Source organism: Nycticebus coucang, chromosome 9, assembly GCF_027406575.1.
Source record: "Nycticebus coucang isolate mNycCou1 chromosome 9, mNycCou1.pri, whole genome shotgun sequence".
In the NCBI taxonomy this organism is placed as follows: Eukaryota; Metazoa; Chordata; class Mammalia; order Primates; family Lorisidae; genus Nycticebus; species Nycticebus coucang.
This window is the reverse complement of record NC_069788.1, coordinates 37274019-37292852: the sequence shown is the minus strand read 5'-3', so window position 1 is coordinate 37292852 and position 18834 is coordinate 37274019. Positions and strand designations below refer to the sequence as shown.

Genomic DNA, 18834 nt, shown 5'->3' with positions numbered 1-18834 from the left:
GAGGCCTACCACCCATCGGTGGGGCCTCCTCTGAATGGAGGCTGAGTCTCTGGGGAAGAGCTCTGAGGAAATGAGTGGGTGATTTGTAACTGTTGTACAGAAAAATTCCAAGTTTCACTGCAATTGAACATAAACAGCTGCATTAGAAATAACTCCTGCACATCATCCTTCCAGAGGGCCTAGTAGCTAGGTGCTAGCTAAATAAACTCTTTCAAGAAAATCTGCCTCCTTCAACCTCCTTTGCTTTTAGAAAAACAATGCTGCAGGTAGAGTTGAGCAGTGGATGGTTTAAGGGCCTAGGATTTTTTTTTTTCTGACATAGTTGCTATGCCCTGAGTAGAGTGCAGTGGCATCATTGTAGCTCAGCGCAACCTCCAATTCCAAGTGATCCTCCTGCCTCTGCCTCCTGGGCAGCTGGGGCTACAGGAATGTACCATGATGCCCAGCTAATTTATTTTTAGTAGAGACAGGGTCTCACTCTTGCTCAGGCTGGTCTTGAAGTCCTGAGCTGAAACAAACCTCCTGCCTTAGTCTCCCAAGAGTGCTGGCCAAGACCCAGGATCTTGCTACTCTATGTGTAGTCCATTCACCAGCAGGACTGGAACCACTTCAGAGCGGATAGAAACGCAGGACTCAGGCCTCAGTCCAGATCTGCTGAATCAGGATCTGCCTTGTAACGAGATTCCCCAGGTGATTTGTGTGCACAGTAGAAGTTTGAGAAGCGAATGTGTAGCTCATGCCTATAATCCCAGTGCTTTGGGATCACTTGAGACCAGGAGTCTGAGACGAGCCTGGGCAACAAAGCAAGATCCTGTCTCTACAAAAATGTTAAAAACAAGAAACAGGGGCGGCGCCTGTGGCTCAGTTGGTAAGGCACCGGCCCCATATACCGAGGGTGGCGGGTTCAAACCCGGCCCAGGCCAAACTGCAACCAAAAAATAGACTGGTGTTGTGGCGGGCGCCTGTAGTCCCAGCTACTCGAGAGGCTGAGGCAAGAGAATCGCTTAAGCCCATGAGCTGGAGGTTGCTGTGAGCTGTGTGAGGCCACGGCACTCTACCAAGGGCCATAAAGTGAGACTCTGTCTCTACAAAAAAAAAACAACAAAAAACAAAAAACTGGTGGGGAGTGGTAGCATGTGCCTGTAAGTCCCAGCTAATTGAGAGGCTGAGGCAGGAGAATCACTTGAGCCCAGGAGTTCAAGGTTACAGTGAACTATAATGGTGCTGCTGCACTCTACCAGGTGACAGAGCAAGACCTTGTCTCTTCAAAAAAAAAAAGTTCAAGAATTGCTACTCTGCAACTCTGATCTCAAACATTTAAGGATAGTTCTCCAACATTTTAGAAGATACCTGAAGGGTATCATCGTATTAAGACATTTGTTTATTTTCACATTTTTATAAAATCAAAATGCAGTCAGCTAGATTTGATACCAGGAAGAACCGTGTGTGTGTGTGTGTGTGTGTGTGTGTGTATATATATATATATATATATATATGAAGAAACTGAGGTTAGTGACTGAGTGCTCTGGACAGGCTAAACAGGTGAACTGACAGCTCTGAGTCTGCAGAGACAGAACCAAGGCTTAAGTTGGGAGACATCTGCAGAACCATGCTAAAGTAGAATGGAACCAGGCGTACACAGTAAACATTATTTTGGTTAGAGGAGAAAAGAGTTCCATAAACACCAAACTTTGGCTGATTTCCATAGCAGGGAAGAACAATCAGCTGAGTACAATAGGGTATTTTAGGCTGACTCTTGTTTTATAAGGCCTTCTACCTCCATCAGCACAGACTCAAGTTTCTGAGGTGAAATACAGGACAATGAAAAGAAATTCTGTTTTCTAGGACAGAGGTTCCCACAGTTGTAACTTAGGAACACATGTATAAACATAAGTCCATTAGAGATTTTCTTCTACAGGTTTTTAAATTCTAACTTACTTATTGAGATAAGGAACATGGAGGCATGATCATCATTTTATGAGCAGACTGTATGGTACATGGACAATATAGAAACTTGGGATAATCCTCTTTCAGGTTTCTGATGGGAAGAGTATGAAGCTTGAAGCCTCGTTGTCATAGTTCCTTACCATCACATCACCTTTGGCCTCGAACAGAGAATGCAAAGCAAATTCAGAATTGGTCCCTCCGCCTGGCAATGCACTCGAACAGCACAAATTCAGAAGATTCTCCACTGTTGGGAACAAGGAGAAGCCACTGCATCAGAGAGAGCCCAGTATCCCGGAAAAACACACCAAACCTGGAGCCCAGTAATCTCAGTGGAATAATTAAGCCTTTCTGCCCAGCTCTTCCCACATGCCAATACCTCTTTGCTGGAGGTCATGGTTTTCCAGCTCTGGCCAGGGCTTCCATACTAATGTGGCCTTGTGGGTGTCCTGGGCCAGAGCAGAGACATCTTGGAGTTCTGGGATCTCTGCTTGGAATCTCAAGCCAATGTTGATGCGTCTTTAATGACAAGAAGAAAAATAACAAACAGTATAGTCTTTAATTGCATGGCCCAGGCCAAGAGCAATGGTCAGGAACTTGAAAAAGAAGGAAACCAGTTCCTTCTGTAAGAAGAATGCAGGAGCATTTCCTCACATTGTGACCCTAAGATTCCAAGCATGGCTTTTATCACTGGGATAAGGAACAGCTTTAAGACTGGAGAGAGATGTTTGGGGAGCAAGAGAGCAATCAGCCTGGGATTTCACGTAACTCCCAATAACTGGGAGAGGAAGGGTTGCTACTTCCCAGAGCATGGCTGATGGAACCATTTAAACTGAAAAAAAGGGTACAAATGCAAAGCATTTATTTTATTTTTATCTCTTTTAGACCATTGCACACACATTATCCCATCTGAACCTCACAAAGATCTAAGATATAAGCAAGGCAGTCATAATTATTCCCATTTAAATATGAACCAATGAAAGCCTAGAAAGGTTAACTTAATCAAGAACAGACAACAAAACAGTGTTAGAACTCAGGTTTTCTGATTCCTGACAGAATCTATGCATCATGCTACCACCTGGCTTCTTTTCTGGCTTACCAATGAAAAACCACATTTCCCTTTCATGATATATTCCATTGGATAATTCAAGCATTTAACAAGCCCATTTGGAGATTGGCCAAGAATCTGAGAAAGGGGATGGGGAACATGAGGACATTCAGAAGGTGCCTTTTAGGGAGGTGGGTAACCCAAGAGAGATGCCTCAATGTCAATGAGGATATAAAAGTATATGGCTACAACCAGGCTGGCCTGGGGAGACAGAGATGGGGACACTAGGTTCTCTGGGGCTTGATGCTTTTACTATGCATTCAGTTTTTGACAAAGGCCTTGTGCTACTGTACAGGGAAACAATAACACCCAAGAAATAACTATGATCCCTTAATTTAGAACTTCTCTCTCAGTGTACTCTCTGACTATGGAAGTACTAACTACACTTCTCAAGAAGCTTTTCCTTACGGTTCAACATCCACAGTCTGTTCTCCAGGCCCTGGGGTGACTGTCACATTGCTGCCATCAATGCTGTCTGAAACACAAAAACCAGAGATCACTGGTCAACAGGGAAGGGCTGTTGAAGAAAGTAAAGCAAATGAGCAATTACCTAACCAGTCATAATAGGACTCCTTTCCTAGTGACCCATGTCAGAGTTACCCCCAACAGTTCTCAGGGAGCTGAAGGCAGTGGTTTGCCCATTTCTCACCCAGAGTGAGAGGCCTCCTGCCCCACATATGTCTGCTAAGCTGCATGGTAGCTATGCAACCACTCTTGCTCAAGAGATCCTGGCTCCTGGCCTCTCATGGTTGATTTTTACCAAGCATGCAAAAACGTCAAGGCTTGAACCATGGGTGTTATACTTCTCTCTTTTTTTAAGAGACAGAGTCTTACTTTATCGCCCTCAGTAGAGTGCTGTGATGTCACAGCTCACAGCAACCTCCAACTCCTGGGTTTAGGCGATTCTCTTGCCTCAGCCTCCCAAGTAGCTGAGACTATAGGCGCTGGGCTATTTTTTGTTGCAGTTTGGCTGGGGCGGGTTCGAACCGCCACCCTCGGTATATGGGGCCAGCGCCCTACCCACTGAGCCACAGGCGCCGCCCGGTGATATCTCATTCTATTTGCACCATCATCCAGGGCATGGTCTTAGGTAGTGGGTGCACACTTCAATTGTTTCCTTACAGTGATCACTTAGGCATTTGTTGCCCCAGTAACACCAGGATTTCCTTTTGGATAAAGTCTGTATCTTTCTTATTCTAGGTCTTTCTTAGCACCTAGCACAGTGTCTGGTACACTCCATAAAAGTCTGTGGGATAAATGAGAAACCTAAAGAAAGTGAGGCCTCCCAGAGCACTACCCAGCACGGATGGGAGGGAATCCCCAGGGCTCCCCAGGAGGCCAAAAGGGGCGACTCACTGGAGCGGCACAGCAGCACCCGCGGCGTGGGCGTCAGGGGCGTCAGGGGCAGCTGGGGGTGGGCGCCGGGGCCATGCCCGGAGATGAGGACATTGCTGAAGAGCCCCGAGCCCTGGCGCACCGGGCTCAGCATGGGCGGGGGCGTGTAGGGGGGCAGCTCGTGGGTGGGGTCAAGGAGCAGGTGGTCCCCCAGGACGCGCGGTGAGCGCAGCTGGCTCTGGTAGAGGGTGGCGCCCGAGTAGGAGGCCGCCGGGACCGGGTTGTAGGAGGGCGGCGGCGGGATGAAGAGCGGCTCCGGCCGGTGCCGGAACTTTTTCTTCTCCTGCACCGTCTTCAGGGACTCCTCGGCTTTGGGTGGGCCGGGCGGATGCTTTCTAGGGATTTCCTAAAACGGGAAGAGGAAGCTGATTAAATCCTTAAGCTTTCCCTACGGCCTTAGGCCATTTGCACAGGTTCCAGAAAGGGGTTTTCTACTGTCCTAACGGGGCTCCTCGCCGCATCACTCCTCCCACGCTGACCACATCCATTCCAGGCAAAGCGAGTTCCGAGGCTTGACTCGGGAGAAGAAAACTTTGGTTTTCCCTACCGTCTGGAAAGAGCTGGGGTTGGTAAGAATAGTGGGTGAGACAAAAGCAATAAATTCGAATTCTTGATTGCTTATCACTACATTCCCATCGGATTGAATGGAATTCAGCTGAGTGGGCTCTTAATGTCCCCCCTGCTCCCCAGGGACAGATAACACATGTTCTGAGAAGCAGACAGATTAAGCTATTCGGGGAGGCTGGGGCTGAGGCTGTGGAGCAGGAAGAGGAGGTTTGCGCCCAGCCAGGGCTCCCAGGGCCAGCGACCTACACTGGGCCCTCCTAGGTAACGTTCAGACTGGGGAGAGCCTTCTGTCATCGTTAAGGACCGGTTAATGTGCTCTCCTAAAAGACGGAACTGGATAGCCTCCCCCTCACCACCCGTCACTAGTGCTCCCAGAACTGGCGGCTCATGTGTAGCAAGCCCTTCTCCTGGTTTGGCTTCCTGTCAGCGGAGTTAGTTTGTTCTAACGGCAGCGGAACCAAGCACAGTCTGGAAGGAAGGGAGATTTGCCACATGGATACATATATACCAATAAGTAAACAAATGCACGTAAATAGATAAGCAGGGCATGCCGAAGCCAAACAGCAACAGGCTTGGGTTGTGTGCTAGCATCAGTCCAGAAAAGTTAAGAGCTGGGTGTGACTGGGAGAGGCGGTGCCATACCTGCAGAAAGGTTCTAGAGAGTCTGTGGTACCCTCCCAGGCCTTGTCAGCCAGGGAACAGTCACAGCCACAGTTCCTGGTGATTCCTGTGCCCAAGGTGGAGCCTGAGTAGGAGGCAGCAAGGGGTGATGGGAAGGGTTGGCCATGGTCATGTGACCAGCTGTCTCCAGGCCATGTGACCCGCTCCTCTGCCTCTGGGCTCCTCTTGCTTCCAGCACCTCAGGCTCCGTCCCCTCCTGTGCCCCTCCTAGTCTTCCGAGATGCTCCCTAACCTCTAGGAGGGGCGTCCGGGAGGACAGCGGGCCTCAGTGTGGAGGTGCAGAGCCAATCCTCGCCCCCAGGGGGCTCTCCCGACGCCGGCGCCTGCCCCTCCGTCCCGTCTCCCCACCAGAGGGCTCCTCAGCATCTCCGGCTGAGGAGAATGGGGAGACGCCCAGGCCCCTCAACTGGGGAGCAACCCTGTTGCTGGGTAACTGATGAGGTCACCTAAGTAGATGCATACTCATGTGATCTCAACCCTGCACTGGAATCCAGACCTCTCAGCACAGGGCCAGAGGTCCCTTTTGGGCTCCCTCTCCTCTGGCCTTCGGTCCTGTTACTTCAGCTCAAAGCCCAGATTTTGTGATCCCCCAGGCAAGGCTCTGAGCCACTGGGCCCGTGAAGCCACCCACAGTGCCCACCTGGATGTCACTTGAGAGGGAGCATTTACATTGTTCCACCCCACCAAACTATCTGGACTCTTTGAGGACAGGGCTAAGCCCTGAGAGGTTAAAAAGCTCCTGCCCATAGAGAAGGATGAGAACTACTGATGAGTCCAATTCCCTCCAGGTCAGGGGCGGAAACTGGGGCTCTGAAGGAGGCCTCAGCTGTTTTCATCCCAGCTGGCTAGGAGAGAGCTGGGATTAGAATACAGGGTTCCTCCCTGGATGCTTTAATTTCTTTACATTAAATGCCAGGATCTTGCTCACAGTTACTCTGTCCCACCTGCGTACTTGCATTTCAGCCTGTCTCCTCACTGATGCTGTCTCTCTCACTCTTCCATTAAGCCAAGTTCATCCCTTCCTTCAAAACTCCCTAATGATGGTCTCCTGAGCAAACTCATACCAAACTCCCTTGCCTCTCTCCAGCCCCTAATTACTTAAGCTACCCAGGTGTCATCCCACCCAGCCACACCCAGGGCACGGGGTTCTCATGCCTTGTCCCTCTCTCACCATCTTGAATTGGGAGTGGGTGGGTGTGCTGCTTGGGACTCTAAACCCTGAGTAACTAGGAACCCTTGATCAAGAGTTCTCCAAGGGTAGAAACTATCTCTACTCTGGGCAAAGAAGGAGCCTGGGTACACCATTTCATTTCTCTGCTGGTCACTGGCCCCAGTCCTGCTCACTTAGGAGAATCTTCACCCAGAGGTTCTCCATCAGGCTCTCTCTTTCTGAGACCTTGATATTACACAAGGGAACAGAAAGGTTCTTTCTGGACTTTGCTAGTTCTCTTAATTAGTGTCCCTACCTCTATGCTGGCCCGGGTCTACCCTCATGCCTCCTGATTTTCAGCAGCCACCTATTTTCTAATGACAAATCTGACCCAACACAGCACTTTGTAGGAAGGGGATAGGTCTGATACAGCCAACCACATAAACACTCTGGGGGTGATAAAGGAGGGGGTCGTGCGAGAGAGGAAGAGAGAGAGAAACAAACACAGCTCCACAGCCAAGCTAAGCTGCTTGGGTGAAGCACTTAGAAGTTGAGAAAGAGGAGAACTGAATAGTGAGTGAGAAACAACACATCTCTTTGCTTTCCTGAGACAGGGGGTGGGTGGCTTTCAGTGGAACTACTTTGAGAACTTTAACATATTAGGTTCTCTGGGGTATTAGAGCAGGTGTGATACCAAAATATTCAGCATCTGGTAAGGCTGATCATCAGAATAGATTCCAGGGCTTGTCTGGAAGCCACGCTGTGCCATGGATTACTTTTCTAGTTGGTGAATTTGGGAGGTCTGGCGATCTTGGGGGAAGGGGCCAGACCCTGGGGCAACAGCTATTTATTAACTGGGACAGTATTTCCGTATTTTAGTAACTGGTATGGTTGTTATTAGTGATTACCAGCTGAATTATCATCTCTGCTTAAACTTGGGAATATCTTCAGGTCTTTCAGAATCTAACCCAGACCAGCAGCCTGGTAGAGTAACAGGCATTAATGGGCAGGGGGCAGTGTGGACAAGGATGGCTTGCCAAGGTGGCCACAGAGGCTCAGCCCTGAGAGGCAAGTGACTTTGGGAGAGCCACCCCATCTCTAAGAAAGCAAAGGGATGTCCCCACCACAGGCAGGTGGGCCAGAGCAGCAACTCACAGCAGGCGTGCGGGGGGCAGCCCCTTGGGGTGAGTGTGGGGGAGAGAGGGTCATCCTCACGAGCACAGGCATCTCGTCGTCCGACATCGAGCTGGCTGGCTTGTCTCTGGCGGAGGGGGCGGCAACGGTGCTGTTGGTGAAGCCCTGAGAGCTGGGCTTGGGTGGGAGAAGCTTGACAGGGACAGACACGGGCATGACCATAGGTGTGAGGCTTTCTGCCTCAGGAGGGAGCTGCGGTGGCGGCTGGGGTGGAGGCGGCAGTGGCGGCTGGGGCGGAGGCGGCGGGACCTTCTCTCCTTCCTCCTACACAGACAATAAAGGCTTTGATCCTGGGCTAAGAGCAGCTCTCACAAAGCGGGGATACACTTTGCTTTTCCGGAAAGGTTCCAAGGTATCAGGTGTGGTAATAGAGAACCACGGCAGGGTGATTTCTTTCCTGCTCCCCTGAGTCCTTTGGCTGGAGTGATGGTGGTTGGTGGTAGACAAGGCCATGCACTTTATTTTCTATGGTTAATAAATCTTGACCATGCATCACCTGTATATTAAAATATTGCCAACATTTTGGGTGTGTGTGTGGCTGTAATTGCTTTTAAAGAAAAGGACCTGGGCTTGTAATCAGTCCAAAAAATGTATGATCTTGTGTAGAAGTTTTTTTTTTTTTTGGCCAGGGCTGGGTTTGAACCTGCCACCTCCAGCATATGGGGCCAGCGCCCTACTCCATTGAGCCACAGGTGCTGCCCTTGTGTAGGAGTTTTTAAATCTATGGGTCTTGGTCTACTCATTTGTCAATGGAAATAGGCATTCCATGTTAAATTTTATCCACGTTAGGAAACAACATTGGAAATGCAAAACATGTTACTTTTAACAAGTGAAGACAAAGCTTTTTTTTTTTTTTGAGACAGAGTCTCAAGCTGTCGCCCTGGGTAGAATGCCGTGGCATCACAGCTCACAGCAACCTGCAACTCTTGGGCTTAAGAGATTCTCTTGCCTCAGCCTCCCAAGTAGCTGGGACTATAGGCGCCCATCACAACGTCCGGCTATCTTTTTTTTTTTTTTGTGGTTGCCATTGTTGTTTTAGCTGGCCTGGGCCGGGTTCGAACCCACCAGACTCCGTGTATGTGGCCCCACTGAGCTATGGGTGCCGCCAAGACAAAGCTTCTTTTAAAAATCTGTCAAGGCCAGGAGATGGGGTGATCTGAGTAATCGAACTTTTGGTTAACAGAGATTAAAAGACTTAAATTAAAGTCAACAATAATCAAAGAATTCTCAGAAAATTCTTTGAACTGTAAAACTCATGGATAGTATACTACTTGGATATACTAACCTAAATAACCCAGATGGTATTTAAAAAGCTCTGGATGCTACAGCCAAACACCACTGCACTGGTGAACTGAAAATTCTTTCTCTAGCCATTGGCCACTGATCTGGAAGACCCCAGTGGCCCTGGTCTTGGGTGCTTCAAGCAGAAGTTAAAAATAATATTGCACATTTTCCTCTGCTGTCGTCTCAGGATAGGGAGGCTGGGTCCCTCAGAAGTCTTTCTAGAAGCTCTGTGTTTGACCTGGCTGGCTCCCTGGGTCAGAGCTTAAGCATTCCTGGCAAGGGAGGACAGTGCCTCCCCTCACAGGGCTCACCTCACTCTGTCTGATGGCGGCAAAGCAAAGCAAGCAACACATGGCCTGGGAAGGACTGGACACTGGCTCCTGCTAACCTGTTTGAGGCTGGGGGAGGCCCTCATGCCCCCGTGGGACCGCATGTGGCCATTCAGGGCAGGCAGGTTCTTGAACTCCTTCAGGCAGATGGAGCATGTCAGCTTGTTCTTGGCATCAAACTGCTCCCCAAATACTCCTTTGGCTTGGCCACTTCTCAAGGGTAGGGCCAAACAGAGAGGACAGACATGTTGAGAAGGGGAAGCAGTGACATCACAGGACCTCATACCCACAGCTAGCCCATTTGATTCATCCAGTGCTCCCAGATCCATGGCCTCACTTTTATTACCCCCATACTCTTCAGAGAACTAAGCCCAATTTAAAGATGAAAAACTGAGACTCAGAGTGGGAAAGGCCTTAACTCGAAGTCATGGAAGAGTTGAACAAAATGTCCTTCTTCATTCCAGGCCTCCAGGCACTGGGTTTTCCCCAACTATGGCTCTAATGACCTTTCCAGGGTCACCAGGAGCCCACCTTCTCCAAAAGCCAAGTTCATAGTCCTCTGGGGCAGCCTCCACATAGCACGTTTCAGTGGTTTCTCAGGTTCTGGCTAAATCTCTAAATGCCCATCAGAGGAGTAAGCAAGTCTGTACTATTCACCGCTACATTCTCAAAGCTTCGCTCTGTGCCTGGCACTCAATACATGTTCACTAAATGAATGGACAGTGGACTGAACATAGGCTTTGGAGTCAATTGCAGAGTGGTTACTTGATGGTAACAGTGAGCTCTCTGAGCCTCAGTTTTCTCATTTGTAAAATAATAGCTAACAGTTATTCATTGCTAACTGTGTACAGGCAAATGGTAATCATAGCTTCCTGGGTTACTTCACCACAAAGCATAACATATAATGCCTAGGATATAATGAATGCTCAAAAACAAAAGCTCTATTATTATTTTTACACACTTCTTCAAGGAACTGACCTTGAGTTTAGAAATGAAGCATGACAAACAACCCAGGAAAACTTCTCAGGCTCCCCAAATACCAACAAACCTCCACTCAACTTACCTTGACTCAGGGGACCCTGGCTGGGCTCTCCCATCAGGTAGGTGCATCTAATTTTGAGCCAAGCAGGACACCGAAAAAAAGAGGAGAAAAAAAAATGTGTTTCTGAAAGGAGGTGTCCTCCAGTGGCAGAGCGTGGAGATGACCCCTCTCTCCACCTCCTGCCAACCCCGCTCACATCCACATATGCCTCTTTCTTCCACACCCCACTTCATTCCTTAATTGCTCTCTGACTCAGGACCACTGCCTCACTCTTGCAGCTGTCACCAGCCAGAAACTTGCAATCTCCCACTGCATTCTGTCCTGTTGTTCCAGTGCACCCACTCAGTGCACAGACAGGCTCCGTTCCCACTAGGGACACAGACAGACACATGGCTGACACATGGCTTGTAGAAAGACCTGCTGGAATTCTTTCTTAAAATCCTTGGGCATGTCATTTCATGTTTATATTCACCAAAGACTACCAGCTCTGAGCCTTAAAACTAAGTCAGGGGAGAGTTCATCTCTGGCCCTCAATCTCCACCAGGGGCCTCTCTCACCTAACTGGTTCCTGTTTGGGGTCTTCTCCCAAGAATCTGTTATCACATGAGTGTAGCACTTGGAACATGGTAAGCCATGAACAGTGCCTAGCACACAGTGGGCCATTCTGTGGTTAAATACTTCTGGGAACTAATCAAGGCTTAACCATGGTGCATAGGATGAATCTGGCCTGCAGACATGTTTTGTTGTTGTTGCTTTCAATCCTGAATGAGCAGGCCATTGGATAGGGCATCTGCTCTCTCGTCTACCACCGTTGCTACCACTCCCTACTGTTTCATACCAAACTGTTGTGCTTATTCACTTTACCAGTCTGGATCCTGTGAACAGCTAAGGTTTTTATCCCTGTGACTACATACTCTGTGATGTATCCTCTTGGGAAGACTCAACAATGCACACTAGCCCATTAAAGGCCACAAGAACCCCTGCAGTATAGTAACCTGCTTCACTTTAGGAAACCCCAAATTTATTTATCCTGAGAATCCATTGTTTCCTTAGCAATATCCATTAAACATTCTGTGGGACTGCTGTTCTGAGCAAATATGTTTTGAGAAATGATGTCATTATGGCTCCCTGCCCAAGGGGGCCCAAACATAGATCCAAGGGGCTGAGATAGCCCCACTGTGTGGTCCCCTGACATCTGACTCAAGGTCTTGATCATTACATGATCATTTAGGACATCTTCTTAGTGTAGTTCCATGGGCAAAGTTAATTTTGTATTCCAAAATCTGGCCTATCTGTGTCTAATGCTGGGTATGGATAGTGCTCAACACATATAGGTTAATATCTGCGGAATGAATAAAGAAAAAAAGGGTTGAAGGGGACGGAGAGAGGACTGGGCGCTGCAAAGACAGCCCTGGATGACTCTGTAGCCCACTGAGATACTGGGAGAAACTTCTACTGGGAGAATACCTGGGGCCACATGGCACTGGGAGACAGCTGCTGATGCTGAGGCCCCATGTTGTTGACGTGGACTCCACTGGGGGACAGGAGTGGTCGATGAGGGAGGGCACTGCTGACCCGGGTCAGGTCCGAGCTTGTTGAGTCTCCCATTCCCGTGTCAGGAGGCCCCAGGTCCCCGTGAGAGCTCGGCATAGCCTGGGCCTGCCTGTCGCTGGGATAAGTCTTTAGCTGACTATCGTCACGCTGCTGGTGCTGGGGCAGGTGGCTCTGTTGGTAGAGGGGGTGGCTGTAGGACTGCTGGGGCTCTTGGTAGTAGTACTGGGGCATGGAGCCCAGCTGAATCAGCTGCACAGCGTGTGCCTGCTCCGGGGTATACTGGTGCGGGTCCCTGTGATAAGAAGGGGGCTGCAGGTGCATCTGTGGCTGCTGCTGCTCTTGCAAGTGCTGCATCATGGGTTGGGACTGATAATACTGAGGTATCTGCATTGAACCCTGCCGCTGCTGCAGCTGGAGCTGCTGCTGCTGCTGCTGAGGCTGTGCTGGGCGAATCTGCTGTGGCTGCGGCTGCATTTCTTGCATGGAGAGACGCTGCGGCCCACCTTGCTGCTGCTGCTGTGGGTAATACTGGTGCTGCTGCATCTGTTGCATATGCTGTGACAGCATCTGTGGGGCCTGCAGTGACTGTCCTCCCTGCCCTGGCACCTGAGCCAGTGGCTGCTGGTAGTCATAATACAGGTGCCCTTGGGTAGGGTGCTGCCCGACCTGAAGAGCTGGCTTGGACAGCCCACCAGTGAAGCCAGGGTGAGGCTGCTGGGCCACCTGCTGGTAGCGAGAAGTTATAGCCGGGGCCGGGGGCTCCATGGGCTTCTGAGACAGCAGCTGGCGGAGGGCACTGTCAGGGCCTCCATCCATCACTGCTGACTGGGTGTGCAGCACCTGGGCCATATTGTTGACCTGAATACGCAGGTTTTGGTTGGCAAACACCTGGGTGAAAGAGTCCAGCTTGTGTAAGACACCGCTGGTAAGCTTCTGGGTCCGGATCTCACTGGCCTGGGAATAGGTATATTGGTAGCCATCAGTGGGCTCAGACTGGGCTGGTGCTCCCCACATCATATTTGAGTTGGCCAGGTTGCCACGCAGCTGGACATGATTTCCAGGCCCTGCATGGCCTCCCCACGCTCCCTGCCTCGAGGTATCCATTTGGCCAAGGTTTTTGGAGCCTACAGGCAAGCCCAGACCATCCCGTGTGTCTTGAGGGAAGTGGGGGGAGATGGGCGAGACCTGAGGGGCATCCATTCCACCCCCTGTGACTGTATTCCCATAGTTGTGGTTCAGCCCACTGTGGACGCCAAGTGGTGGCTGTTGGTAGAAAAGGTTTTCACCACCGTGGGCCACGTGGTTGGTCTTGTACAGTTGCTGATCCCCCATGGTGTCTGCCTTAGTTGTCAATGTCCAGCCACAAAACCATACAAAAAGGTAAATGAAACAAACTCAAAAGGACTGAGACCCTGAGAAGCTGAGAGAAAGCGTCTGCGCTATTCCACGGCTGACATGTCTGTGAACGTGGCTGGAGCCAGGTGTTCCTGTTGGCCTGTACCAACCATGTGCAGAGTGGGGGGTTTTACATCCTCACCCAGGCTAAGGTATAGACCAAACACCACTGTTGTGAGGAGAGGCCGCTCACACCTGCAAGACAAGATGCAAAAGACAGGAAAGGATTTACTGGATGTTATGTGATAAACAGTTGTATCTACTAAGACCAGTTGTAAAAATGACTATACAACAGGAGACTTTTGATGAAAACTAGCCAGTGTTGGCTGGGTACAGCGGCTCATGCCTATAATCCTAGCACTTTGGGAGGCTGAGGCAAGTGGATTGCCTGAGCTCAGGGGTTCGAGACCAGCCTGAGCAAGAGTGAGACCCTTTTGTGGGTATGGTGGCCACAAAATGGGGCCAAGTAGTCCCAGCTACTTGGGAGGCTGAGGCAAGAGGATTGCTTGAACCCAGGAGTTTAAGGATTCCTGTGAGCTATGATGCCACGGCACTGTACCCGGGTGACAAAGTCAGACTGTCTCAAAAAAAAAAAAAAAAAAAGGAAATAAAAATAGCCCACACCCTTTACACTGACCCTGCAGATGTTGGCTCTCACTTGAGATGGAAGTCTTTTACTTTCATGCCATTGTTCAATGGCTCATTAGTTCATTGATTTGTTAATTCATTGTTTTGCTCATTGATTAATTTATCCGTTCTTCTGGGACTCTGCTATTGAAAGCCCAACACTATCTAGGACCTGTGGGAAATACAAAGACATTTATGATGTGCATTAATCAATTTATCTGTTCTACAAATATTTATCAGACACCTACTAACTGTAAGGCACAATGCTAGGAAATGATTAAGACATAGGGCTTTCTCTTAAGGAGCAAATTGCTAGAACAGGTGATGAGTCATATGAATAACTATAATACAAAGAGAGAGAGATGCATGTAATAAGAGATACAGAAATTCAGCAATTGGAGAGCTTATTTCTAGCAGAGGAACAGAAGTGAAGGAAGAGTACTGCACACATTAGTTTGCTTGTCAGGTCAACATCTCCCTGCTCAGGCTATAGGACCTGGTCATATCAAGGTGTGTATGTTGTACATAAATTAAAAAGTTTATTTTAAAAAGTTACCCAGCACCCATCTCAGGGTGGGCAAGGAACTTGAAGAGAAACTTCTCTAAAGAAGACAGACACACGATCTATAAACACATGAAAAAAAGCTCATCATCCTTAATCATCAGAGAAATGCAAATCAAAACTACTCTGAGATATCACCTAACCCCAGTAAGAGTAGCCCACATAACAAAATCCCCAAACCAGAGATGTTGGCGTGGATGTGGAGAAAAGGGCACACTTCTACACTGCTGGTGGGAATGCACACTAATACATTCCTTCTGGAAGGATGTTTGGAGAATACTTAGAGACCTAAAAATAGACCTGCCATTCGATCCTGTAATTCCTTTACTAGGTTTATACCCAGAAGACCAAAAATCACAATATAACAAAAACATCTGTACCAGAATGTTTATTGCAGCCCAATTCATAATTGCTAAGTCATGGAAGAAGCCCAAGTGCCCATCCACCCATGAATGGACTAGCAAATTGTGGTACATGTATACCATGGAATATTATGCAGCCTTAAAGAAAGATGGAGACTTTACCTCTTTCATGTTTACATGGATGGAGCTGGAACATATTCTTCTTAGCAAAGTATCTCAGGAATGGAAGAAAAAGTATCCAATGTACTCAGCCCTTCTATGAAGCTAAATTATAGCTTTCACATGAAGGCTATAACCCAACTATAGCACAAGACTATGGGGAAAGGGCCAAGGAAGGAGAAGGAAGAGGGGAGGTTAGGGGGGAGGGAGGGTAATGGGTGGGGCCACACCTAGGGTGCATCTTAGAATGGGTACAGGCGAAACTTACTAAAGGCAGAATACAAATGTCTATATACAATAACTAAGAAAATGCCATGAAGGCTACGTTGAACAGTTTGATGAGAATATTTCAGATTGTATATGAAACCAGCACATTGTACCTCTTCATTGCACTAATGTACACAGCTGTGATTTAACAAACAAAAAAATAAAATAAAAAAAAAAAATAAAAAGTGGGCAGCGCCTGTGGCTCAGTGAGCAGGGCACCGGCCCCATATGCCGAGGGTGGTGGGTTCAAACCCAGCCCAGGCCAAACTGCAATAAAAAAATAGCCGGGCGTTGTGGCGGGCGCCTGTAGTCCCAGCTACTCGGGAGGCTGAGGCAGGAGAATCGCCTAAGCCCAGGAGTTGGAGGTTGCTGTGAGCTGTGTGACGCCATGGCACTCTACTGAGGGCAATAAAGTGAAACTCTGTCTCTACAAAAAAATAAAATAAAATAAAAAGTTACCCAGCACTACCATTTAGAGATACATTTTCAATATAATCTAATCATTGATGTTTATTAATTATCCAGATTAGTAATACATTTGTTGTTTTGATCAATTGCAGACTATTAATGGTCATAATGATAACTGAAACCAGAGGCAATTTTGATACTTAGAGGTTTATGATTTCAGGAAATTAAAGAAGTCTCAACTTTATATTAGATCGTTAGAGAAATATGACAAGGAAATAAAAGAAAGGGTGTTACACCTAAAAGTTTATTACATATATTACATTAGGATAAAGGTCAGTGGGGGAACTGCTATGGTGTTTAGATTCCACAGGATAAATTTAAAACACTGATGTAATAGTTTTACTTAAAAATATCAATGTTTACAGTATATTAGAAACTGCATCTTTTACAAATGTATGATGGAAAATGCAGATGTAAACTTAAAAAAATGTGTGAGGGGTTAAAGAGTTTTATGAGGTTCTTGTAAAGAGTTTGAAGTCCATTGCAGTCATCCCTCTCCACTTGGGAGTGATCGGACTTGATATGTTCCTTTCTGAAGTACACGAGAGAAACAGAAAACTTCAGAGTGAAGGGTCTGGTTGGGTGGTGGCAAAGGCAGCCAAAGGTGGCGGGAGCAGACCCTGAATGGGAAGTTAAGCTGTGAGCAGAGAATGGGGGTTCTAAGTGGAGGCAGAGGAAGCTGAGTGTGACAGTGCTGCATTTCAGAAGCAGGGAGACCAATTCCCCTTGCTGCTCAAAGGGTGGTCCAGATCACCTGGGAGCTGGTTACAAATGGTGAACAGGCTCCAGCTAAGATCTACTGAATCAGAATCTGCATTGTACCGAGATGATCTTCACCTCAAACTGAGTTGAGAGGCATAGTATTGGCAGATTCTTGTTGCCTCCAGTTTAAGACCTAAACTCAGATAAAGGTGACAGGGAGACAGGGAGAAATGAAACATCCGCTGTACTGCCAAAGGGGCCTGACTGCTTCCTTAAAATGCCCTGCCATTTAGGGACTTGTGGCTCAGTCTGAGGAGACATCCCTCCTTTTCTCACACACAATTTACCCCTTGACAGCCTCATCTACCCCCTGTCACTCCCAATGACCAGCCCCAGCTCAGCTGGTCTGAGCTCGTGCTCAGCTGCTTACTCACCATCACTATTTCCAGCTCAAAGGCAATGCAACATCATTTCTCCTGAATGGGATGCTGTCTCAGTAAGCTCTTTCTTTGAACCTGCCATGCTCCCTTCTACCACAGGACCTTTGTACATGCTGCTCCCCCTATTTGGAGAGCTCTTTCCCTCCTTACTCCCTCTACTTCTAGCCAAGTATTTATGTTTATCCTTCAGATCTCAGCTCAAACTACACCTTCTCAGAAAGTTCACCAGGACCCAAACCCTATGTCTACAGAGAGCTTCCTTCTTACATGTTCTCATTAGATCATATTCCTTTGGCCTTGACTCTTTCTTCTCCCTTAACAAACTACCATATCCTATCAGTTTATCTCCTAATACTTTCTTAATATTTAATTTTCTATGGTCCCACTATTACCATTCTTGTGCAAGACACTGTATCTGTTTTCTGGACTATTCTAACAGTCTTCTAACTTGCCTTCCTGTCTCTACTGGTGTCCATTCTCCACATAGTAGCAGCAAAACAACTTCTCAATATGTGACTCTGACCCCATCACCCCACTATTTAAAACCTTTGATGGCATCCTAGTGTTAGGTTAAACATAAAACACACTAATCAGGCTGACAGGGCTGTAAATAATCTGTCCTTAGCCTCCTACTATGTTCCTCTTCTCCCTGCTTTTTGCTCCTCTGCTGTCCTCTCCAACCTAGGCCTGCTGGTCTGTTCTCAGTTCTTTGAACCTGCCATGTTCCCTCCCACCACCGGGCCTTTGCACATGCTGTTACCTCCATTTGAAGAGCTTGCCCCCTTGCCCCCTACATCTTGCCAAGTATTGGGCATTTTTCAAATCTTAGCTTAAACAATGCTTTCTCAGAAGCTCACCCTAACTCCAATGCTCAAGTCTATATCAGGTTTCTTTCTTATAGATTCTCATTAAACCATATTCCTTTCCCTTGGACTACTGTTCTCAGTTTGTAATTGTACTTCCACAAGGTCAACTTGATTAATGGATCTTTCCCTAATAGACCAGGAACCAGGTCTGTTTTTATCTGTGATTCTATTCCCAGAACCTACTGTAAAGCCCAGTACACTGTAGGACCTCCAATAAGGAATTGTTGAAGGAAGGGCAATGTTTGATGAATATAAATCATTGAATGAAAAATAATTAGATGACAATGATCAAGTGTCCCAATGAGTTGACAGGCAAAAAAAGATACTCAGTAGGGGTGGAGCAGATGTTAAGTTCTCATAAAGAATGAATAGATTTCACCTAGTCCTGGTGGACCGATAGGGTTCACAGAGGTGGAGAGGACTAGAAGAGTATTCTGGACAAAAGAACAGCATGAATAAAGGAATTGAGTTGGGTACGGGGTCCATGCTAGGGCGCCATGTTCTTGTCAGGAACTCATCATCAAAGATCAACTGAATTTGTGAGGTAGGGTTAAATTGTGGCAGGCCTTAAAATGACATCCAACAGTGTTACCCTGTGGGCATTAGGCCTGATGATTTCAGAATGCTCTACCCAGCTTAAACTTCTCCACTTAAGCACTCTAGAAAGTCTTCCATAAAGTCTTTCCATAAATTCTTCCTCCCCAGGAAGAATTACCTGTTGAAACTCATCAGTCTTTG

General features: G+C 47.8%; 1 protein-coding gene across 13 annotated transcripts in view; it reads right to left on the bottom strand.

Moving 5' to 3' along the window:
* The window catches only part of TRERF1 (transcriptional regulating factor 1), a 211549-nt gene that overhangs the window by 26344 nt on the left and 166371 nt on the right, over positions 1-18834 (bottom strand). For 5 of the 13 annotated variants that reach the window (XM_053602216.1, XM_053602214.1, XM_053602219.1 and 2 more), the window contains 9 exons: positions 14281-14442; positions 12162-13838; positions 10716-10762; positions 9712-9862; positions 8001-8303; positions 4409-4793; positions 3461-3527; positions 2324-2463; positions 2088-2191 (listed from right to left, as the gene is read on the bottom strand). In XM_053602216.1, coding sequence (XP_053458191.1) covers positions 2088-2191; positions 2324-2463; positions 3461-3527; positions 4409-4793; positions 8001-8303; positions 9712-9862; positions 10716-10762; positions 12162-13580 — 2616 coding nt within the window. In that variant the 5' untranslated portion in view covers positions 13581-13838; positions 14281-14442. The remainder of the gene's footprint in view (positions 1-2087; positions 2192-2323; positions 2464-3460; positions 3528-4408; positions 4794-8000; positions 8304-9711; positions 9863-10715; positions 10763-12161; positions 13839-14280; positions 14443-18834) is intronic. The other 8 variants (XM_053602220.1, XM_053602222.1, XM_053602224.1 and 5 more) reach the window with 5 other exon arrangements.